Below are 22,772 nucleotides of genomic sequence, written 5' to 3' on the forward strand. Positions count from 1 at the left end.
AAATTACACATCCGAACACGTCGGTTGGCTTTGGCCTTCCGCAATTTTTGGAAAACCCTCTTCTCGAGGTGTCGATTTCATTCGTGTGGGAGGCGACGCGGGGAGGATAGGAAGTAGCATAGAAGTCGTAGTGTACTGGTGTAATGCGCGAGTTGTGTACTGAATATCATTGTTTACACTTCATGTCTACTGTGTTCTCTGTGTGGTTTTGAATGGTATGCGCAATTGAATGTTGAGAACACTGCTCGGTGTGAGCGTCGAGAAGAGGACCCTGGTCGGTTTGCCCTTGCATGAGTGATGTGGCACTCCAAGTTACTCAATGGTACATGACGACGTACACATGGAAGGTGTGCAGTCGGGAGATCTACTTCAGTCCTCCATGGTCGTAGCGTAACAGGATACACGGTATGCTAAGGTAATGGTATGCGAAAGCGTCCTGCGAACGAATGGCTACACGATGTCCGAACTCATTCAAAACCTGTCCGGCGGTGGCGGGTAGCCACGACCGCCATACAGCTGCTTGCCACTGACGCCACCAACCAAGCTGGCTGTGTTGCCACTGTGGTAGTTGCTGACGTCGTCGTCGTAGTCTCCGTTCGCGAGAAGTGGATCTTTGACCTCCCATACTGTTGCCTTGGAGCCAACAGAGAACTCGAGGTCCTCGCGCTATTGCAGCATCGGGTCAGATCGCACATTCCGGCGGCTGAGACGACACACGTACCGTGATACTGTCCCAGTACTTGTAGACCATCATTACGCTGAGGAGCATGCAGAGGGTGAAGAAGAACAGCCCATCGATGTAGTGTTTGATCGCGTTGCAGATGGTGACGCTGAACGCGAACAAGAGCACCTGCCCGATCGTGAAGAATGCGACGCCGAAGACGATGTCGCCGATAGGCCAACGATCCTCTAGTGTTTGCAGGACGAGCATGAGCTGCGAGATGGTGTAGACAATGACGCAGACCAGCGGCCAGATGATGTAGATAACCCAGAGGCCGATCGGCTTTGCGTAATTGAAACCAGCGAACTGCTTGAAGGTGGCGATGGCGATGAAGAAACAGACAGCGAAGATAACGAGCATGCATCCTCGGAGTAGCTGTGACAGGTTTATTGAATGGATCGAGTGTGCAGCACAAATATCACGACTTACCCATAACGAGATTGGAGTGCCATCTTCGGCGAATTGGAACCCGACGAAGCCGTTCACTAGGAGAGCGACGTATAGCGCAGCGACAAACCCGGTATACACCGCCGCAAACCACTAAATGTGCGAAGTCATGATATGCACCAAACTGAGTGGCGGGCGACTTACAGGATAGCTGACGTTCGACGTTGGAATGATACCGGAATCCAGGAACAGTCCCAACAACTCAATTATGGCGTAAAGGTAGAAGAAATGTAGGATCTCCTTCCGACCTGATATATTGTGAGTGCATGCACAGAGACGTCGCAACTATTGAGACGCACCGATGGCCGTGTATTTCCCCCGGATGTGGAAAATCATAATGGCAGTCATGACAATTGCTGCGACGTGGATGCAAAGGGTAGCTATGCACAAATGTGAGCTCTCCACGCTCAAGCCCGGAAACGGGGGTGTACGAGCACCACGCTCGGCAACATGTGCGATGGGAACATACCTGGCTGGAAGACGAGGGTCCCTGAGAACTCCACATTACGGCTGTAGCATGTTGGCTCTATGCCTTGGGCTGCGCCAACTAGAGGGCAGATTACGAGGGCTGCTGTTTGACATATCTCGTCGAAGGATCCGAATTGCACACCCATCTTGCAGGCGGAGGAAGGAGAGAAGGTAAGAGAGCGGACAGGTGCTTCACAATCAAAGAGACCAGGTTCCGGACGTAGTGAAGAGAGCTACTATCACGGAGTGAAAGCGTCGACAGGCGTAAAGTGGGGATTCCTGAGGATGCGAGCGACTGGATGCGCCCTGGCGGCGGCGACGACGACGAGCTCGAGTCCTGCCTCGACGACGACGGATGGAGAGGAAGCGTGACTTGTCACCATGCACGTGCGCGTGACGTCTCAACCAACAGTGACAATTCGCGCGACGCCAACGCCACGCACGCGCCTTCGCGGAACACCGAACAACACGCTGAGACGGACTGCTATGTGCTCGTACGCAGAAGCACTTACATAGTGCTGCTGGTGAGAGGGCGACAGAAGGTGCTTTGCACGTCTTGCCTCTATCCCCGCAACTGGCCCCGCATGGACGATCGAGGCCACGACCAGGAACAGCTACTACTCAAGGTCTCGAACTGGGCCGCTGTGGTGCACCGCTGCGGATCCTCCATTTGGCTGGCTTACCCCAACGCTATAGTTCGGGCTCACCTTCCTTGCCTGGGAGCCACAATCTTGTCTGCTCACGGTCTGTGGTATCTGGCTGCTACCCGAATGTTCTCAGCAGGGGAGCCGCTGTCCTTCGGCGCATAGCATCTCGACGTAAGTTTCAAACTGGTCGGAACACAGTTCTGACGATATCGATAGGCACACGAGAAGGGATGATGGACAGCAGAATGAGCGAAAACAAATGGGAGGTAGAATAGGGCAAGGTGCGACTCGTTCCTCGAACGCCCGATGATTGCGATACTAGCCTGGATCCCGCGAGGCATACTGTGGATGCCTTTCATCTGTTGCAGTTGATAGGTAAGCATGTCAATGGGTATAGCTGTAATTGGGGTGCACGCGGCCAATAGCCAAAGGCGATTGCAACCCGATCTTGGATTCCTCGGCTCTATCAGGCTGTCTCTTTAGCACCGGTCCTCAGATGCGTTGTACATCTCTTGGATCACACCTTCACCATCGACAACGTCCGGCGGTGATCAGACCATCCGCTGACAAGAACTTCTTCGCCCGAGTGTTCTAGCGGACGCTGTGGCCGTCTGCCATGCGGTCTGGCCATCCACCGTCGTTGTCCTGGCCGCACCTTTTCTTTGTTTTCATTTCACATAGTTGTGGTCACAACATGTGCCACACCGCACGGTTCATCATTCTTCCGCGCTCGTCAGAAGGTTGGTGTCTAACGTCTCTTCGTAATGACCTCCTACACTAGCCGCATGCATGATCGCTCTCAGACACTTGTTCTAACCTCGATGGTCGCCTTCATTAGATCTGAATGAGCGCGCGTGATGGTATGGTAACTTACCTGGATCCGTTTTGCTGCTAGGCTGAAGATCAAAGCAACATTTAGCTCGGCGTGGCTTGATAACGGATGGTGCTGTTCCCGAACAGGATAGCGTTTCAAGGACAATGTCCGACAAGCCCAAGTCAAGAGACTCAATGAAGGTAAGACTTGTGTAGTCCTCTCTCCCGCCGAATGACTCCGAACGTCGCCCACCATCCTGTCAGGTTATGTAGGTAAGTAGGCAGTATGTGCCGTGTTTGGCTAACTCGCGCACGGTGAGATATCTCGAAGATACTTACCGCTTCCCATGATAATCGCCCAATATAGAGCCCCATCGGGGCCTTGCTGAACAATCAACTATGTACCTTCCCGTGCGATGCCAACACGCAAGACACGGATGCGCACGCGACGTGATCAGAGAGATAGCCGCCGGAGAACACATCCTACACACCGACTCTCCGCGGCCGTTCATCGCTTGCAATAAACAGGTACGTGTATTTGTTGCACCTCGACTCCGAGCCGGCGCGGGCTCGGACAGCTTTGATCAGCAAACTCAACTGTGGCACGGTCGAGAATCGTAAGGTCCGTTACAAGGTTCGTGCACTTTCTCTATTGATAATTCACTTGTTCAACGTAAGAGCGGCTATCCCCGGCGCACCGAGTCGCGATTCGTTTTAACCGGTTATGGACGTTCTCCGTCGGAAGCGGCCTCCGCGACCGAGAGGGGTTGCTGAGCATCCGCAGCATAGCTATAGGCGACGGTTCCATCCATGGACGCGCGTCGATGAGTTGCGAGGAACGCTTCAATGAGGAACTCCGAAGGAATATCTGCATTGGAGCTACAATTGACACGATGACATTGTTCTCGGATGAACGGCATCGACATTAGGGCGGTGGCTAAGGTTAAGTACTTAAGTACTAATCGGAAGCACCTGAACACGAGGCGATGCTTATATCAAACCTTCAAGAAGCCGCATCCGCGCAAATTCGCCAGGGTTCTGTGCAGCTGCTCTCCATCGGTTTCTGCATGAAGGAAATCTTCCACCGCCGCCTGTAGTTTATGGCCGCAGCAACGCATATTGAAATTGCCACCGTCTGCGTAGCGTGTGTGCCTCCGGCCATCTCGTGCGCCCGCTTGTCCAAGGGGCCACCTACACTACGCGGATATGACACGTATGCGGCCCCTCCTTTAGGCCGTACAATTCGAGAGAGGCAAGCCTATTAGGATCCTTGGAAACCAGGGCGCCACACTGCTTCCGCCTGCCGGCAAGCAACGTCCCAGTAGTCTGGTGGGCCAAGGAGTTTCACTAATGAACGGAGTTGCGTGAGCGGCTGAGCTCACGTCATGGAGTCACCATTTGGTTGGTCCATTCTCACCAGATTGACTGTATTGGGATCCTGTACGGTCCGTCGTGGCGATTCGGAATCAAGTGTGTATCTGCGCTGTGTTCTCAGTTCCACGGTTGCGTATGGAACGATGAATCCTTCGGGCAACCTTCGGCGTTCACAGCAGTACGAACCGCTCACGACAGCTCGATAAACAAACATCAGTAAACGGCCGCAAATCAAACGACGCTGGAAGCGTAGAACAGCATGCGGTCATCATTTGTAAACTTTCCGAAAGCGGCGAGATGCTCGAGCGGCTCTGCTGCCTCCGTGCCAACAAGATGCGAGACACGCCCTTGCGGGAGATCCGAACAATCATACCGAAATGACAACCTGGGCTGGTGCCACTGATTTGACCTCTTCTGCGATGCGCCTAAGCCGTGTGGTGCAAGTTCTGTCGACCCTGCTTGGACGGAGCAACCAGAGTGGAACGCAAGGAGCCTACCTGCAAGAAGGCTCTGCCGAAACTCAGTCAATTATGACAAGGGAGCAATTGCATAGCTCTCGAAAGAGGAAGGGCCTGGCGACGTCAGACGGCCGTGGCGAGATTCGAACATTGCAGTCTGAACGTCTTATCCGCGCATGCCGTACTCGTGTAGGGCGGTCGCTTCAAGTTCAGTCCAGACTGCGCCGAGTGGCACAGGCGGAATGCAATGGCAGCTCGCGACGTCAGGCAGACGGCGACGGGGCGGCAGACCCCTGTTTCCAGCGCGCGCAGGTTCCGTAACGGCGAATCAGAACGACGGGCCGCAGGTGATAGGGAGGCCAAAGCGTTGGCGGGCGGATAGACCTGCAGCCGCTGCTCATTTGGGTGTAAGACCGCTTGGGAGACATGCTGGCATGCCGTTTCAGGACACGTCCTCTGGGAGACGTCTCATGAATCCGAACGGCGAACACCCACGGGCCGCGTGCACCTCCCCAAAGCGGCCAGCCGCCAAACAGCGCCCAAACAGCGAGGGGGTGTGTCCCTGACGGCCGATCTAGCCTCGCCAGCACGCCTGTCTGGATATGGCAACTCACCACACGCATTAGGCAAGTGTACTAAGAACGCAGCTTAGATCCTTTCAGGCACGTGCGCCCCGCCACCCGCCACGATCCACTCCTGCACGCTGCCCGGATGCGGACGACACTCGCCGATGCAATTTGCTTGACTGGAAAGGGGGCTCTGCGGCCCATCTGGTACGGTGACGGGAAAGCGTTCACGTCAAGATCGGTTCGCAAACGCGGGATACCCGGTGCTGGTTCTTGCTGGCGAGCGGACGCCACAGAAATGGGCACATGCCCGACGGACCAGGGGACGGAGGGCGAGATGAATACAACACGCCTGTGCAGAAACCGCTGGCACGGATCCACTCTGAAAGCCATCACGAAGAGGCAAGCGAGTGGCACGATAGGAGGCAGACGAGCTTGTGCTCAGCTTGTGCTCGAACCGCGTTGATGGCCCCCGATGGCCACCGAAAATTACCTTTGCGCGCCGGCCTCCTTTGCACAAAAGCCAATCTCGGGAGCGGCTCAGATCTGATCGCACGCCACAATAGGAGCGAGATCGGCGAGGACGAGGCCGTGACCTGCCGTCTTTGGCAGTCCCATCAGAGAACGTGACCGCGCCTGGCCAGATGGGGAGCGTGGGACGAAGACAAGGCTATGGGGAATCCCCCCGCCGAGGTGCCGCTGCTGAGTCAGAGGGGACGCGGGCGGCGGAGCGTAAAAAATAAGGAAAATGGCGTGGAAAAGGGCGGGGTGCGGCTGGGAGCCCTGGCCGGTTGTGGCGGCGGATGTGGGCGCAAGACGGTTAGGACGCGTTGAGGGCGGATGATGGCTTCTCGTTCGCGACACAACAGAATTGCCCGGTTTGTCTTTTCCGGTTATTTTCAACCCTGGCCGCTATTTTGCCCTACCGACCCCGGCCTGATCTTCACAACTGCACTATAATATGTCATCGCTACGCGAACATATTCCTCTCCTTTACACTCGCCTTTTTCGACGCCTGCCCTCCTCGTCTGCATGGCCCTTTATACACCACCGCCCTCTCTCCCTCGCACACCGCACTCGCATACCATGAACGCTCCCTTACCTCCTCTCCCCGTCGAACTCCTCTCCACCTGGTCCGACTGGCGCACGACCAAGCCCGAGCCACCCCTCACGCCTCCCTCTCCAATGTCTTCGCCAGACGCGTTCTGCCTCCGCACACTCAGCCAAAGCCTGTCTTGCCATCCATCTCGCACTTCGATCACGCGGCGGCTCGCGTTTCTCCAGGTATGTCGCGTCGCGCACGGCTGCACTACCATGCATGTACTGAGTGAGCCACCGCAGTGACGCCGCCACAGTTGGATGACTCGTACCAGTGGCAGAGCTATGGATCGCCTACACAGCGATCGCCTCGCGCGCACGCGCATACATCGACTACGCGCGTGGACGCGTCGCACGGCGCGCAGTATCTACCTTCGCCGCCTTTCGCTCTTGACTGGTTCACAATATCGTCGGACCGTCCGTCACAGTTCATTGCGGAGAAGACTTGCGAGATGATCTGTTACCTCTGGTTCTCGAGCTACTCGCAGTCGTCCTCCCCCTCAAAACGGAATCGTACCGCTCCGCAGGAGCACTCGCCTTATATTCCTCCTAGTAATTCCGCGACCGCGTCGCTCCAATTCACAGTATCTCCCGCGTTCGTCCGCTTCATGCAGAAAGTTCTCGACACTACGCAAGTTAGTCAGTCCGTCATCGTCCTCGCATTACACTACATCTATCGTATGAAAGCACGTAATCGTTTCACTACTGGTCACCCTGGCAGTGAATACCGCGTCGCCATTGCCGCACTCATGATGGCGAACAAATTCGTGGATGAGTGAGTACCCCGTCCTGACTGTTGTTGTATGCGCGTGACTTACGTTTTGAACAGCAACACGTACACGAACAAAACATGGTCAGAAGTCTCCGGGATCGAGTTGACCGAAGTAAACAAGATGGAGAAAGAGTTCCTGTTGGGCATCGACTTTGGCCTCTACGTCGACAAGTCGACCTACGAATCATGGTTAAACCTCCTGCAAGGTCTAGTCATGGCGAAGGAACGGGAATCGCAGCATTGGCGTCGATCTCGGCGGCCCGCGCGATCACTGCATCGTGTGCATCCAATTCGGCACTCTGCTTCCAGTCTTTCACGGTCGCAGGCGACTCCGTCACACCGCGCACGGTCCTCTTCCCCACGTCGGTGTCCCGCCGGCTTGCAACCCGGTTATCCGCAGCCTTCTCATGCAGCATACTCCAGTTACAGGGTTGACCAGCCCATCGCGCATGCTCATAGCGCGAAGCGTACCGCCTCCGAAGCCTTTGCTAGCGACACGCCGCCTTACGTGCCCTCTGCACCTGCCAGCGAGCCGCCGAGGCGGTCTATGGGTCTCACGTTGCAGATTCCGGAACTCGAGTACTCGAGTAGCCACTCCAGCGAGAGCTCGGCGTCTCCGCTGGAGCCGTTGCAAGGTTTCTCCAAGCTGTCACTGGGTGCATCGCCTGTTGACGTGGGGAACTCCTCGCCTTGGGCTTCGAGTATCGGTCAGAACGAAGTACCGCAAACGCTGGTGTCAGCGTATCGTCGGGATGATAGGCAGACGTATGCGACGCCCCAGGTATGTCGTTTGTCACTTGACATCTCGTCCAACGATCTGACGTACGATACTACAGCAACTGTACTTCTACACCCTGTCTTGCTCGCCCGCGCAGGAAGAGGATAGCATCTCGCGCAAAGGCCGACTCCGGTACCACCAGCCGCGGCCAGCGTATCCTGCGCCTGTCTCGCACATTCAGCCGCAGGTACCTATGGTCGTGCAGTCCGCCTCCGCGAGTCCCTACGACATGCACATGCCACTGCGCTCCGGTCCCACGCTGCCGCCTTTGTCCGAGCTCTCACGGAATTGGCCACGCACAGGCGCAGCCGTGACTCACTGCCATTCTGAATCGCCCGGTGGAAGCGAGCGGCCCGCGCAGGATCCCGTTCCTTCTGCGACCTTCGCAAACGCTGGCCCACCGGGGTACCAGTTTTACGCTACGTCCGCCCCGGCCCCTTCGCCTTACTATTACACCGCGCGGGGTCGGCGGCTTTAATGAACCTTCGTTTCAGTGTAATTGCGTTAATCGGCGCAGCTTTTCTGTGCCTTGTACATTCTTGTCATACATTGGGTCCACGTCCACCACGTCCACGTCCGCCGCAGTTCCACGGGCTTCTTATGCTGTTATGATTATAGCGTTCACGTTCGCATACATCCGCATCCACATCTGCATTCATCCATCATACCCTGCATACAGCTCGGACTATCCATTCAGCGCACGTCAACGTAGAAATACATCATCCTTCATCAGATAGTCGCAGCATTGAAATCACCTGTATATGTTTCTCTGTCGGGTACGCCGATGTATGTATCAAGTAGGCATAGCGGTTGTTGGGCGCCGGTGGCTGCCATATGAACAGAGCAGTCAGACGACGCGTCTAACACGAGCTTCCTGACCCTAGTCTCGCGTTTGAATGGTTCAAATCGGTGCTTATCCGCGTTCTGATGGGGGATAACAAAAGCCATAGCGAATCGACAATAGACGGATCAGGGCGCCGCTGTATGGGTAAAAAGCACACTGAATGACGGCGTAGGCTCGGAGTCGGAAGTAGCCCCGCTACGGCATCCATCATATAATTGAGGTGGGCCTGATCCAGGGGCAGATGCGCAACGCCCTTATATGATCCAGCTTCCAGGGCAGAGATCGTCACCACGGCCCTGCCAGTGGCCAGAAGGTTCGCTCACTTGCTCGCCCGGCGGGAAAAAGCAAGTCCAGTTGGGCTCGCAAGTCGCGGGCCACGTTTCGCCCTGTCGTGTTCAATTACGCTTGCGTGGCGGTTGCCAATACTTACTTACGTGGTGGCCCCTACCGCCCGGCGCTGCGCGGAAACCGATCGACGGGCTCCGGTTCAGCAAGCCTCTTATCACTCCGAGACCGGCGGTGAACCACGGAGTGCATGGAGAAGGGAATGGAGACCGCGTCGCAAACCACCTTCGCTTCGCCGACACGTACTTGATGCAATTAACTAAGTTAGGTCATGTCATAGATCCTTGCGTTGGTAGATCCTTCTCCTCAGCCATCTGTCAACCACACAGTGGCGGGGAGGCGCGACCATAGACGCACCTAGTTTACATAGAAGACATTTCACGAACATCTCACGACCGTGCAAGTTCCAGGGCCAGCCGAAGAGCGGCTCGAATCGACAACTCGTGAGTTGCAGCGCAGCAGTTGAGCCGGGCGCGATGGCCTCAGGCCTGCTTAGGCTTCCATCTCTCCGACGATCACTAGTGTGGTGTCATGTAAGCCGAGGCCATGCAGAAACTCACCTTTTTTGAGTCTCAGCCAGCCCGCCGCTCAAGGGCCGGAACGCCCTGTGTATTGACGAGGAAGTCCCGAGGCTCACCTTGGCCAGCGTCTGCTCAGCGTTCACGGCATGCTGAGCAATCCACAGCTTCAGCTTCAGCCCGCATTCCGGCATCTGCCATAGCTGAAATCAGACACCGCGCAGCGTATCAAAGTTATCGCATAGCAGTTCGTCATGGCATGCCAGACACCTAGCGGAGTGTCCCCGCCATACTACACATGTGGGCCGGATCATGCATCTTACCCGAGTTGGCACTGCACCGGGATCTTGCACGTCAACACCGAAGGTCGGAAATGGATGTATCTTACAGTAATTGTAAGTTTTGACGGGTGTCCACTTGGTCGCCCCATCCATCAACTGCTGTTTTCATTTGGTCGAGAGACCGTGGTGGTGAGACTCCCCAGCTCTGATTGTCGCCGCAATGCTAGCTCGGCGCGCAGACGAGCAAGATTGGAAGCGGTGAAGGCCTGGGTGAACTGCCAGCCGGAGAGCGCCCCCGTCACTGTGTTGGGTGGCAAGCGGTCAGCATCTTCGCAGGACGGTGAGAGGCCATCACTCACATACGCCGCAAATTATGGATGTGTTCCTATTGAACCTGAACAGCTTCGAACCTAGTATAGCTGGAAGATGCAAGGCCAACGCGGCTATGAGACTCATGACACCAAAGAATGGCGACCGGATATGGAGACCCACAGCCTACCAGACCAGCAGAAAGACCAGCGAAGATGCCGTCTTTCCTTGCTTCCTGAAGCACTCCAGCATCGTTGTGAGAAATGCTGCGTACAGAGTGGCTAGAAGTCGTTACCTTGGTGCATCTCGCTACCGCATCTGCGGGCAGGCCTGACGTATGGGCAGAGTCCGACATGGGGCGCCGTCCAGAGATACGACTCCAGGACACCCGGCGGATGGCCTGCGAGGCACGTGATGTCGACGCGCGTGTCACAGTGTGACAGGACGCGTCTTCCGCCTGCGCGTCTCGCGGCTCGCAGCGAATTCAGTCTCTGCTCCACGACTTACACGTCCCCGCCCGCACCAGCATGTCCCCAAACAAAAGGAAACTAACGTCCGGCCTCGCGGATACCTTCGAGACGATCAAAGGCAGGCTATATGCGGTCAATCTAGCACATTCAGACTCGTAACGGACCAATCTGCCCTCTGTAGGCTTGCTCATCACCATCAAACCTAAGCTGATCGATCCCTCCGCGAAACAACCCGGGTGGTCGACTATACACGCCGAGCTCCTCCACCTGTCTTCGCTTGCGGAATCATTCACAAAGCAACGCCCGCGCTCGAACAAGGAATGGATCTCAGTCGCTGATACCTTGGATCGCGAAGGTACGCGAATCTATTGTCCAGAAGGCCGTCCATCGTGGTTCACCCACCATCCATCCCTCATCTGTCATGTACAGGAGTGTGGCTCTGGAATGTAGCTGCCTCGATACCACCGGCACGCGATGACCACGCCGGACAGATCACTGCCGCCGGTAAGAGTTTCATTCTAATTCATGAGGTTGTACGACATGCCCCATACGGTGATGCAGCAAAATTGGCCGGCTTTCGCCTCGTAGAAGCAGGACTTGAACAGAAGCCGTCAGCTGAAAGTAACTGTGCATTAACTATGAATGGCCGTAACATCTTCTGAGCCAACGATCAGCTCTGATTCACGTTCTACATCTCGCAAGTAAAGCTGGTGCAAGTCTCTCAGGTAGGAAGCACATGACGCACGTGCCTCATTTTGTAGTATCTGGCTGAACTGAGGTTTCCCGTTGAACCATAGCGTCTGGGAACCATGATGCTGCCGGTAGCGTGCTGGGAAGCGCGGCCAAGGTATAGCTTTGACCACTAACATCTGTATCAAAGTTCACGCCACCGCAGTACGAAGATGCCCTAAAGAATGCCGAGGATCTCGAGCATTCCCAAGGACAAGCTCGAGCGCGCGTGGTTCTGCTGTATTACTCCAGCAGGATGGAAGCTGTAAGTACTCACATTGAGATCACCCGTTATGGTCCGTTTCAATACGCGCATGGGACGTTTCAGGCGTGGAGGGAGGGTAATGACGGCATCGCAGATTTTATGCTGTCGAAGATCGGTGTGCATCTCTTTACTGTATAGCTTCCAGTCTCTCACGTGGTACTTCCCGCAGATAGCGACCAGCTAAATTCCGTGATGCCACGCGACGTGAGATACCTCTGGATTCATATATCCCTCTTCAGCTCACTACTCGTATTCAAGAGGGAATTACTCGTTGCCAAGATGCTAGAGATAGGGAAGTCAGTCCTGAAAGCAGGATCTCAAGAGGGCAATCCTGCCGTTCGTGGGGCACGTGGACGTGACGCAGTGAAATGGTTGCAGAAAGCCTTCACCCTTTCGGAGCCATTGGAGGCCGCGGACAGCGGCTCAGCACGGCATTTAAAGGTTTGTCATGTCCAACCTTACTCCTTTGCCGCCCTGGCGTTGACATTCCATGCGACCCTGCGTTCGGTAGAGGTCCATTTTGCGAAGTCTCGGTGCGCACCAGCCGCATTGCCATCTAGTGTTTGAATTGTTCGGACTGACCGCTGACTAACCAGCGCGAGCGTATTTCCTGTCTTCTTCCGAAGAGCCGGAGAATCTGGTCCGCGCCGAGGCTTCGCTGAACGAGCTGATCTCGTCAATCGACTCTTCTGAGCATGTGCGTACGCCGACAGCCTGACCAGCCCGCAATCACCCTACCATATTACTGATATGAGTCGTATCTTTCAAGACGTCCGCTGAGTATCAGCAACTCCGATGGATGAGGATAGCCGTGCTGAAGAAGCGGAAGGCAGGACACGTACTTCTGCTCGAGGGTGGGTCACGACTTTCCCGTTGAAATCGAACATGATTTACCAACAGATATACCTAGCGTTTCAATCCATAATTGATCATATGGCCCCAACTGATAGCAGCATTACGGAGTACGTGTTAATCAACTCAGCGTTCACTCAGCTCTGTTGATATTGGATTTTCCGAGTATTCTCCAAGAGCTGAGAGGTCTGGGCGACGAACGGTCAGTTGTATTTCGTCACTCACCGGGCCGAAGGGATCTAAGTACCTTAATGGATGTTTTGCAGCACTCTCGTCGTTGCTGTTCATCAACGTTGCCTACAACGCGTGTTGGACACCGAAGGCGGTTCTCATGAAACCCATCTGGATCGTGTCATTTTGTCCCTGCTATTTCACTGCTCCAAAGGCATAGACCATGCCCAGTCCATGCGAGACATCTCCGCTGCATTCAAGGGTACCCTTCGCACATACCTCAATCAGACTGACTCTGACTTGGTTGCAGCTCTGACAGATGCCCGATTTGAATTGTCTAAGATTTCAGCAACCGCTTGTCTTACAGTAAGCACGGTATCACGGACTCGTTAGGATTTGATGCTCACAGTACTGCCCCTTTCAGCTACTCTGGCAATCTGGCGATCGACTGTACCAGAACAAGCGCTGGCAGGAGGCAGCCGACTGGTATCTGGCTGGGACTCACAAGGCTTTGGCTTCAATTTCCGGATTGGGCGACTCCAAGTGCCTTCGCAAGGCAGCACTTTGTTACATACAGCAAGGCGATTTCTCTCGAGCCTCCGTAACCATCCGCCGTTGCGCCGGTCAGGAAGCAGCAACGTATTACATTAAGCTCCTGATAGCTGTACGCCAAGGTAACGTGTTCCAGGCCCTGCATAACCCGTTGACTGCAATTTTCAGGATTAGGTTTCGAAGACGAAGGTAAGTTTCATTCAGTGTCTTCATAGCCGCTCTCATGTCCTTTGTGCCGTCTCAGCAATTGGCTTGGTTCGAGCGATGGTGAACGCGAGTGGATTCGACCGCAAAACCCTGATGTTAGCCACACAGCTAGCGAACGAATCGGACATGAAGAACCTGTTGCTTTCTGTGTTGGAAGCTCTGTTAGAGACTATGGGAACAAGTGGCGACGCACACAGTGACGCCGAGGCTCTCACGTTGTCGCGATGCATAATTAGGCTTATCTTGAAGCTCATGGGAGAGCCCGGCTCGAATCGGTGCGGCTGATGAGACTGACTTCATGACTATCAACGTACTGATATGCTGATTCCCTGTTCAGATCACCCTGGGTACGGGTACTCATCGGGCATTTTCGAACAGGTATGGCAGGTCGGATGAAATCCGACGATTCAATCCTCAACTGTACACAGCTATACTGCTCATCAAAAAGCTGGGAGAGTCTGCCAGCCTTGCACTGGTTACGAGAGACATCTCGTGGCTATGGCGCGCCGCCTACAATTGCGCGATTCAAGGATGCTCCGAGTGGGAGCACGCTGAAGCCAGTGTGTCTGACATATTTGATATCGCGAGGCAGGTCAGAGTTTTCCTGAACACATGTACACCTTTCATCCTGAGTATCGCCGCCACGTAGCTCCTAGAGTCATACCGCGACGCCTCGCTCACGGAGACGGGTGTGGAGATCTACCTTCACATTATTGACGCCTCGTTTGCTACGGTGGCGGGAAGAGGTACGAAGGTCAGTCACGTCACAAGCATATCGCAATAACCAAAGCGTCTGCAGTTTTCGAACTTCGGAAGCAGTTATCTAACGGGCATCAAATCGAGGTATTTGAGCACAGCTGTTCCGTGTTCACAATTGATAAGCAATTCATTCTATTCAGATCCGTAAAGAGGAGTCCTTGCGATCCTTGCTTCTGGACATCACTTCTTGCAGGGAGCGGATACGTGCGGTGACGGACTCCGCAAAACTGCTGGACGCTGAAGACATCTCCCGCTCGCAATCCTACGTGCATGTTCTGCGCGTCTTCGAGGTCGAGATGCTCTGTCATTTGAGAGATTGGGAACAACTTCTACAGGTCATCAATGTAGGTTCTCTACGGGCATGAACTCTGACATGTCGCATTGAGGGAATGGTCAGGAGACAATTCAATCAAAGCCAGGCGCGATGGATACATACGAAGCTATTACAGATGTCCTCGTGAGTTATCTTCTATCCTTTCTCCCTTATGTCCAGACGTAGACACAAAACAGTGGGTAGAGAAGGACTGTCCGGTCAACGGTAGGTTCGCTACATTCACCTATCCGGTACTAGCGGACTCAGGCGGTACTTTGCAGTGCTCTTCACTGCATTGGAGGTACGGAGTGCCTCGCCGCGGCCCGCCGACTACTTACCGGCCTGCTATAGGCTATCCTCCATGCAAGCCTCGACCGCGGCTCTCTATCGATAGAGAAATTCTCGAGATGGCTACGTGCGATATGTACAATGCTTCTCTCCCGCAATACAGCCGAGGACAGAACCAAAGCCATCGGATACGTCGAACAAGCTGTTAATGTTCTCGAAGATCACACAGACGGCGATGCACAGGTATGTCTCGAATTTGTTCACCGCAGGCCGGTCATCTGACGCTTCGAACTGCGTTAGGCTTATCCGATTGACGAGCGGCAGTGGTTGCTCGGGACCTCATACAATACAGGAATCGAGTGTTTACAGCGCGTGCCGTTCGCATTGGATATATGCTTGGTTGCTCACTGCTCTGATAGTGCGTCATTACTGGACGAGGCGAAGAGATGGTTCGAGGCCTCCACCACTATCTGTCGGTTCGTGCCGGATGGGGAAAGTCGAGCAAACAAGGTGAGCAGCTATGTTGCATCCGCAAAGCTTCTCGTTAGTCATTGGAGAAGATTTCGGAGACGTACACGCGTCTATTGGAACGATATGCAACTTATTCTGCGGCTTGACCCACGAAGACGTGACTTTTCCATTTTGTCTATTAGATGCCTCCATGGTCCACCGTCATGTTGTATGTCTGCTGATGCTCACGGGGACGGACCAGAGGCTTTGCCTGGATGTATTGCTGTGCCTGCTATGTGTCATATATGTAAATCTATCATGCATTGTTCCACCGGAGGTTAAGCGGCATGCACTTGTGAACGATGTCAACGACTGCAGCCGCTATTTTATGGCAGTACCGGACGGAGCAACATCCAAGACGTGATGTGCAACACACTGTGACAATGTTTGTTCGAGGCAACCCTAGCATGGATAAGCGCGAGCAAATGCTACTGGTCACTCCCGAATCACCTCACCGGTGCCGGCGATTACTTAACGAATGATACTCGAGGTCATAGTGCTAGTGTTACATGGTCTGATGGCTTTCAGCAATGTTTAGGCTGCATTACTACGCCGCAATCAGGTCCTGACCTCAAGGTGACTTTGACGAACAGCATCGTGGGCCGCTCGTATCCCGGTTCGCTCAGAGAAATTTACGGCAAGCGGGAAGCAGGCTGTTAGGCTCCAGTGGATAGTACTGAGTGGTCAGTCCACTTAGAGGCTGGGAAGCTCCAGTGTAATCGATAGGAGTCCTCGTGCTCTCAAAATAATCGCGCCAGGTCTGACGTCGACTGAAATTGAGACCGCTCAGCGATTTACTTGCCGTGTACATATGTTTAGTGACCCATTCTATGACTGATCTTCAGCGCGGTGTGGCGCAAATTCTATGACCACTCCAAGGTGAGTTGAATCGGGACCGAGACACCATCATACATTCGTCCCCTCCTCCCATGCGGAGTCTCAACAGTGCCAGTGAGGCCGACGATATAGCCGTTCAATCCCGACGACCCAGAAAATCGGAGCGGCCCTTGCAACCTGCTGTTGGAAGAGGATGCCGTAGACGCGCACGAATGAGACATCCCGCCTATCATGAATAGCATGTCTCCATAGGTCGTTGCTGTTGCTAGAGAATTTGATCTGCCCGAGGACATACATACCACGCTTTCCTGCCGCGCGGACCTTACTCTGCCCGTACAAGAGTTTTGGTTCAAATGTCGATCGGGTCCTCGGACTGTATCGCGGCTCGCATCGTAGAGATGAGTTGTGGGAGGGGACGAGGAGGGGAGACGACGGCTGCGGGGGTAAGTGTCGCTAGTCACAGTGTTTGATGCTGCTGGACCTCTTGAACAAGGGTATCGGAGTGAAAGGTTCCATGGTACGTACTGCATTCACCGTCCATTCCCCTGAATGATGACATATCCTCATGTTGTACCTAATAATTGTTTCGTTGATTCGCTTCTGTCAAAAACTGAGGTTCCCATGACCGCGTTGTGGGCAACGTTCAGACGTATGCAGCTCACTATTCAACTGCTGCCGTTATGTCACTGTCTGAGAGGCACACCGTGTGAGGGCATTCAAGTTCGACATTCGGAAGGACTCAGCCCGAGTATATAAACTGGAGGACCTATGTAATCTTGTCATTATCACCACAAGTTTGAAACACAGTACTATCAGCGGACACCACACACCAATCAACCACTACTCCTTCGACCAAACACTAGTATGCCGCCTCACCACTGCGTGTTCTGCCAGAAGGCCACCGTGAAAACCGGCGGCCAGTGTAAAACAAATGCGGACGATACGTCGCATGCGCCCAGAACTGTGGCAACTTTGTGGCCAAAGCTGGGACAACGTGCCCGGCCTGTGATGCGAAGCTGCAGGTTAGTACATGTTCACCGTTGTGATTGTGTTCCTCGTTCATGTAGTCTGCGAGTATAGCTGCGCGGGCGGAGAAGGCGAAAGGGAAAGGGAAATGAGGTGCGTCCGAACGGAGCGAGTTCGCAGATGTGCCTGTATTGAACTGTGCGATTGGGATGAGCATGATGGTGGATGCGAGCGGAATACTATTATGTACTACCAGTATACATGGCAGCTTCAAGGTCTTCATGTCATCTCAATGACGTTACCGCATAAATGGAAGCACGTGGCAAACCGCCCGCCGACGCTTGAGCTTGAGCTTGAGCGCTAGCGACAGTTCTTGGGGAATCCCAAGTATGCACTACTGAGTACTTTATTCGTTAACAGCGGGAGCGAGGACTCGGAGGCCACCCTACTCTCCTCTTGCCATCATGTCGACGTCGGGAAGTGCATCCTCTCTCGACTCTGATGATGCCGCGACGCTCTCCGCCACTAATTGGGACGTCATCCAGAAACTTGTGGGCACGATCCTAGGTGGCAAACAGACATCCTGGGGGCGTACCACGTCCGGCAGCTTCAACCTCGTTCGCTTCCTGCATGTGGAGGACCAGCCGGACGTCGTCGTGCGGGTTCCACTGAACCACGTTGAAACCCCCGAAAATGCCGTACGCGACGTTGTCGCGACCATGCAGTACTTCCACGAGAAAACCAAAGTCCCTATCCCGCGCATCATCTCTTACAGCTCCTCGGCTGACGAGGTCAGCCGTCCCTACGTCGTCACTACAGAAGCGCAAGGAGTCGCCCTTTCTGGGATCTGGGATAATATGCTTGACCACAGACGCGATATGATACTGCACCAGGTCGTCGAGCTGCTGCTCGAGATGTACTCGCATCGGTTCGATAAGATCGGGGCATTATCCCGCGAAGGAGATGCCGGGGCGTGGGTGATACGAGCATCCCAGGGTTCGGAACAGCAGAGTCGAGTGTACACCAGTGGCACAGACTACTGGATCGATCACGCCACACGCAGGCTCGCGAACATAGTAGACGAAGCGAATGGTGACTCTGCCATCTACGAGTACGCTCACGTGTGGTGGATGCGGTCCCTCGTCCCCGCACTCTACGACAATGCTCTCGACGAAGACGGATTCCCGCTCATGCACGGCGACTTCCACTCCCAAAACATCTTCGTCGTCGACGCCGAGACGGATAACCCGCGAATCAGCTCCGTCATCGACTGGGACAATACGGGGACCATCTGCACGAGCTCGTTCTCACAACCGCCGTTCTTCCTCGTCGACCATCCGCTCGCCGACCCTGACGGCGAGAAGACGCAGGCCGCAGCGAAGAGGAACGCGCGTGACCGCGAGGTCTTTGCGCGCCTGCTGCGGGAAGAGGAGCTCAGGCGTTTCCCGAACCGTCCGCCGAGGCTCTCGAAGGCGCACGAGAGCTGGGAGGGCGTGTACTTGTTCGAGCAGTGCGTGGATGGTGGCGTGATGTACAGTGCCCTATGGGATCACTTCGTGGAGCATATTGTGGGCGACAAGGCCGCTCATCAGGAGTACATCTTTGGGCTGATTGAGAAAGGTGTCCTCAAATCGGTTGCAGAGCGGATGGGACGTACCGGTGATACAGTTGACGAAGAGTAATACCTACGTCGTCAATATGCTGTTCTTCGTGCGATACCATGTGACTTGTGCCTTTGTCAAAATCGCTCTCCGTTTTGTAGTCGCCGGTTGATGAGATAGCTCGACAGCCGCTGTATTCCAGCCGAGAATCGTATCGACCTACTTACCCTTATCCATCTGCAAACCTACTGGATGCCACTGGCCGGATTCCACCGGTTAGGTCCACAGTAATACATCGGTTACATAATGAAGTGACCACTCACTTTCGGATGATACAGTTAATGGCCCAGACCGCCAGCCCAAGTTGGCTGTGACCGTGAGACCACATCGAAGGCACCCTCGGTGATACTAACTTACTAGTATCGGGCTGTGGACAGCATCACGGTCGGTTCTATGCATTCAGGGCCTCAATATCTCGAGCCGTGGAAGAGGACTGGGGAACGATCCGCACTGCCTGGTACGACGATGCGATGCCCGGGCCCCGAGTAACGCCGCCATACGCCAGGTGGTTCAATATTCGCCCTATGGAACTGGCAGATCTAGACGCGAGAAATCAGTGCACATCCTAAGATTCCAGCAGTAGAAGAGACCCTATTAGGTAGAGTGTGAGCGGTACGTTCCGGACCTTGTTCGTAGGCGTTTGGAGACACGTACTCACTACGAGCGCCGTCAAAGCCTAGGTCGGGTAGCCCCGTAATCCATCAGTGTCGTGGGCGACGACCTTGACCACGGATGGACGCCTTCCTCGATGCGGTCGCTCAGCGCACGGTCCCAGGTGGTATAGCTCCGTTCCCTGAGCGCGCGGCGAACCAGCGCCACAACTTCCATTAGACCGCAATTCACAGCGGAGCCCTTCATAAAGTGCATTGAGTACATACAGCAACAGTCAACGGAGCTGTTGGCTCTGACCAATACGTTGGCGACACGATTGGACTGTACGGGAAGATATCACAACACGGTCGACCACCGTGTTAGACACGTTCATCACATGTCATGCGCCGACAATGCGGGATGAGGCTGACAGTGTCTGTGCGGTGAATGGGGAGGTAAAGTTACATACTGTGTGGCTCCGGTCATTCAATTGAGCTCGGGTCTGGGATCTGAGAGACAAGATGGTGATCACCGCGCACGAAGCACGGATAGGACGTAACTTAGAGCTAAAGCATTGGATACATCCTCACCGATTGATCCGAATCACTGGTGTCCTGCAATCTCACTGTGAGCGGCTTGGACAAGCAAGTAAACAACGCTCTTGATCAGATGGCCAAGTCATCTGCGGTTTCGAACATCGCACGCACGCATGCAACTGTCCTCTCGAGTCTTGGCTCGTAAGAGAAAGGCGATCGCGCTCGGCGTAAACCCGGGGCGTGTGTAGGTGCGCTAGGTGTCCATGTCCACGCAGTATCAAAGGGTGGGGTGCCTGTGCCGGGTAGTTGAGTAATGAGAGGAAAGAACAGAGGGAGGACACTGGACAGTGGCGGACGTTGAAGCGGGCGCCCCGGCCCGGCCCCGATGTTATGCGGCGGAGAGGGTCGCCGGCGTATTCAATCCAGCAGTGTCGTCCATGGTCCTCCTACGCTTCGCGCCTTCACCCACCGGTGCTATCCACCTCGGTGGCCTCCGAACGGCTTTGTACAACTATCTCTACGCTCGGAAGTTGGGTGGACGATGGATCCTCAGAATCGAAGACACGGACGCGGTCAGTGGATTCGTGTTCGACGCGTCTACCACGCGTCGCCGAGAACTGGCTTCTGACATGTTTTTTTTGACTGTGTGCATGTAGACGCGTGCGGTGCCAGGTGCAGTCGAAGGAATTCGTGAAGCATTGGATTGGGCTGGACTGGAGTACGACTACGGTGAGTCTCGCCGCAGAGGTGTAGCCACGGAGACATAGAATAAGATACAGGTCCGGGAAAGCAGGGACCTCATGCTCCGTATTATCAGGTGAGAGAGCAGCGAATAAACTGACGTGGACCACAGATTATTCATCTCTGTCTCAAACAGTCTGAACGCCTGGACCTCTACCACCACTATGCTACAAACTACTCGAGGTACGCCGGGTCTAAGCTGAACATCAGCAAAATATCCATATGGAGTTGACGCATTACTTCGCAAAGTCTGGGCATGCATACCGCTGCTTCTGCTCTCCGGATAACCTAGCGACAAAACGTGAAAAGCTTGCACGCTCCGGGTCAAGCTCTACCTACGACAAAGCCTGCCTCAATCTCACAGAGGAAGAAGTGGCGAGACGGATGCGTGCGGGGGAAAAGTCTATAGTGCGACTGAACGTAAAGAGAGAGTCTCTTACGACCAGTGATTGTCACTGAAGCCGAAAATGCAGGATGGTCGACTGCCAACTCGGCCTAGTCCCTCTGACTTGATCTTCAAGCACCTTCGCGACGCACATGCCTCTCTCCCGACTGACCCAGTTCTGCTCAAGTCCGATCTATTCCCAACGTACCATCTTGCATCCGTAGTGGACGACCATGAGATGGGCATCACGCACGTCCTAAGGGGAGAGGCTAGTAATGTCTGTTTCTACGACGTAGCTGCGATTGACTTGCCCTTCAGGAATGGCTGCCGTCGTTACCATTGCATCTAGATTTATACGCGGCCTTGAAATTAGAGCCGCCGCAATTCGCACACCTCCCGCTATTACTCAACCCCGATGGGTCGAAAATGTCGAAACGGAAGGGCGACGTTCAAGTAATGGACTACAAGGTCGGTGGCCTTACTTATTGTGCTACGATCTGAGACACAAGCATGCTCGAAGAGACGTGGATGGGAACCTGCCGCTATCCTGAACTGGCTAGCCCTGGCGGGGTGGGGGGCAGCACATGACTCCGCGTCCGAGGTCAACTCCTCACCCAAAAAGCAGCCGCCAGACAGCACCACCGTACTGACGCTGGACGAGATGGTTCGCGAGGTGGGTCGCGCGCATATCATCTCCTTGCGTCGGAAGGTACTCATGCCGTGTGTGTAGTTCGATCTCACTCAGCTGACGCATAGACGGTCAATACTGGACCCGGTCAAGCTCGAATACCTCAACAAGCACCATCTCATGCAGACGATAACGACCTCGGAAGGGTTAACTGAGCTCGCCGAGCGTGTCCACACGCACGTCAAGGAAGCCTACCCACACAGGTACGTGTCCACCGATCGCCGACACCCCAACTCACCGGTGCTTCCGTTCTAGTCCGCATACATCAGTGGAATACATCAAAGATGTCATTGCGGTGATGCAGGTATGGCTTCGCCACATCTTGCCGTTGTAGTACTAACATATTCCTCTGACAAAACAAGAGCCGCCTGCTTTGCTTGACTGACCTTCCGGCACAGGGGTCATACATGTTCGTAGACCCTGACTATTCAACGGACGAAGCGCGGCGCATGCAAAAGGCCTTCCCGCCCGAAGTATATGACAAGGTTTTGCTCGATCTCAAGGACGTTTTGGCGAACACGGATGACCAGTGGAGCGAGCCAGCCCTGTCGACCATCGTCCACGACCGAATGCGGAATTCTGGTCTCAAGCCGAAGCAATACATGACAATTCTTCGGCACGTATTGACTGCATCGACTGTGAGTCAAGTCATCCATGTACTCATTCACGGAGATGAACGCGTATCCCAGGCGGGCCCGGGTGTCGTGTCCGTCATGCATGTGCTCGGGCGCGAGAGGACGCTAGAACGACTGCACAAGGCGCGCTCAACTTTAGCTTCGGCTTCGACGTAACTCGAAGGGGGTACCATTAGC

The 22,772-nt window shown here is 54.6% G+C and overlaps 7 protein-coding genes across 7 annotated transcripts; 5 read left to right on the top strand and 2 right to left on the bottom strand.

The window, feature by feature from the left end:
- Positions 1–471: 471 nt before the first annotated feature.
- On the bottom strand, positions 472–1,782 carry B0H18DRAFT_1122050 (chitin synthase III catalytic subunit; the record flags this gene model as incomplete). The annotated part of the gene is made up of 6 exons (XM_048034449.1): positions 472–666; positions 722–1,096; positions 1,151–1,261; positions 1,313–1,416; positions 1,468–1,548; positions 1,638–1,782. 6 exons carry the CDS (start codon positions 1,780–1,782, stop codon positions 472–474), a joined length of 1,011 nt encoding a protein of 336 aa, XP_047890107.1.
- Positions 1,783–5,039: 3,257 nt separating this feature from the next.
- Positions 5,040–5,362, bottom strand: B0H18DRAFT_1024897 (uncharacterized protein). The gene has a single exon (XM_048029726.1). The coding sequence runs from the start codon at positions 5,354–5,356 to the stop codon at positions 5,192–5,194; it is 165 nt and encodes a 54-aa protein (XP_047890108.1). The 5' UTR covers positions 5,357–5,362; the 3' UTR covers positions 5,040–5,191.
- Positions 5,363–6,580: 1,218 nt separating this feature from the next.
- Positions 6,581–8,620, top strand: B0H18DRAFT_1086430 (cyclin-domain-containing protein; the record flags this gene model as incomplete). The annotated part of the gene is made up of 4 exons (XM_048032041.1): positions 6,581–6,782; positions 6,836–7,367; positions 7,422–8,145; positions 8,201–8,620. The coding sequence occupies 4 exons, from the start codon at positions 6,581–6,583 to the stop codon at positions 8,618–8,620; spliced, it is 1,878 nt and encodes a 625-aa protein (XP_047890109.1).
- A 991-nt stretch (positions 8,621–9,611) lies between these two features.
- B0H18DRAFT_1024907 (uncharacterized protein) lies at positions 9,612–10,798 on the top strand. The gene is made up of 2 exons (XM_048029727.1): positions 9,612–10,431; positions 10,490–10,798. Exons 1-2 carry the CDS (start codon positions 10,104–10,106, stop codon positions 10,771–10,773), a joined length of 612 nt encoding a protein of 203 aa, XP_047890110.1. The 5' UTR covers positions 9,612–10,103; the 3' UTR covers positions 10,774–10,798.
- A 122-nt stretch (positions 10,799–10,920) lies between these two features.
- Positions 10,921–15,827, top strand: B0H18DRAFT_911683 (meiosis protein SPO22/ZIP4 like-domain-containing protein). Its single transcript, XM_048041554.1, has 29 exons — positions 10,921–11,027; positions 11,091–11,264; positions 11,339–11,530; positions 11,584–11,634; positions 11,707–11,756; positions 11,805–11,903; positions 11,967–12,018; positions 12,073–12,107; positions 12,162–12,344; positions 12,415–12,436; positions 12,500–12,600; positions 12,673–12,757; positions 12,814–12,865; positions 12,922–12,957; positions 13,022–13,292; positions 13,351–13,600; positions 13,653–13,667; positions 13,723–13,960; positions 14,023–14,063; positions 14,114–14,277; positions 14,335–14,431; positions 14,485–14,528; positions 14,585–14,788; positions 14,842–14,901; positions 14,955–14,982; positions 15,039–15,058; positions 15,109–15,288; positions 15,346–15,555; positions 15,606–15,827. The coding sequence occupies exons 1-29, from the start codon at positions 10,967–10,969 to the stop codon at positions 15,660–15,662; spliced, it is 3,072 nt and encodes a 1,023-aa protein (XP_047890111.1). The 5' UTR covers positions 10,921–10,966; the 3' UTR covers positions 15,663–15,827.
- A 2,043-nt stretch (positions 15,828–17,870) lies between these two features.
- B0H18DRAFT_823671 (kinase-like domain-containing protein) lies at positions 17,871–19,007 on the top strand (the record flags this gene model as incomplete). The annotated part of the gene is made up of 1 exon (XM_048039325.1): positions 17,871–19,007. A coding segment is annotated over one exon (1,137 nt), but the record flags the coding sequence as incomplete, so codon positions are not given.
- A 1,576-nt stretch (positions 19,008–20,583) lies between these two features.
- On the top strand, positions 20,584–22,751 carry B0H18DRAFT_1086432 (glutamyl-tRNA synthetase; the record flags this gene model as incomplete). Its single annotated transcript, XM_048032042.1, has 11 exons — positions 20,584–20,718; positions 20,803–20,875; positions 20,926–20,963; positions 21,137–21,307; positions 21,361–21,549; positions 21,591–21,740; positions 21,793–21,945; positions 22,003–22,163; positions 22,216–22,264; positions 22,323–22,598; positions 22,650–22,751. 11 exons carry the CDS (start codon positions 20,584–20,586, stop codon positions 22,749–22,751), a joined length of 1,497 nt encoding a protein of 498 aa, XP_047890113.1.
- Between the last annotated feature and the right edge of the window lie 21 nt (positions 22,752–22,772).

This window comes from Fomitopsis serialis, assembly GCF_022376445.1.
Source record: "Fomitopsis serialis strain Sig1Antser10 chromosome Unknown B0H18scaffold_70, whole genome shotgun sequence".
Taxonomy (NCBI): Eukaryota; Fungi; Basidiomycota; class Agaricomycetes; order Polyporales; family Fomitopsidaceae; genus Fomitopsis; species Fomitopsis serialis.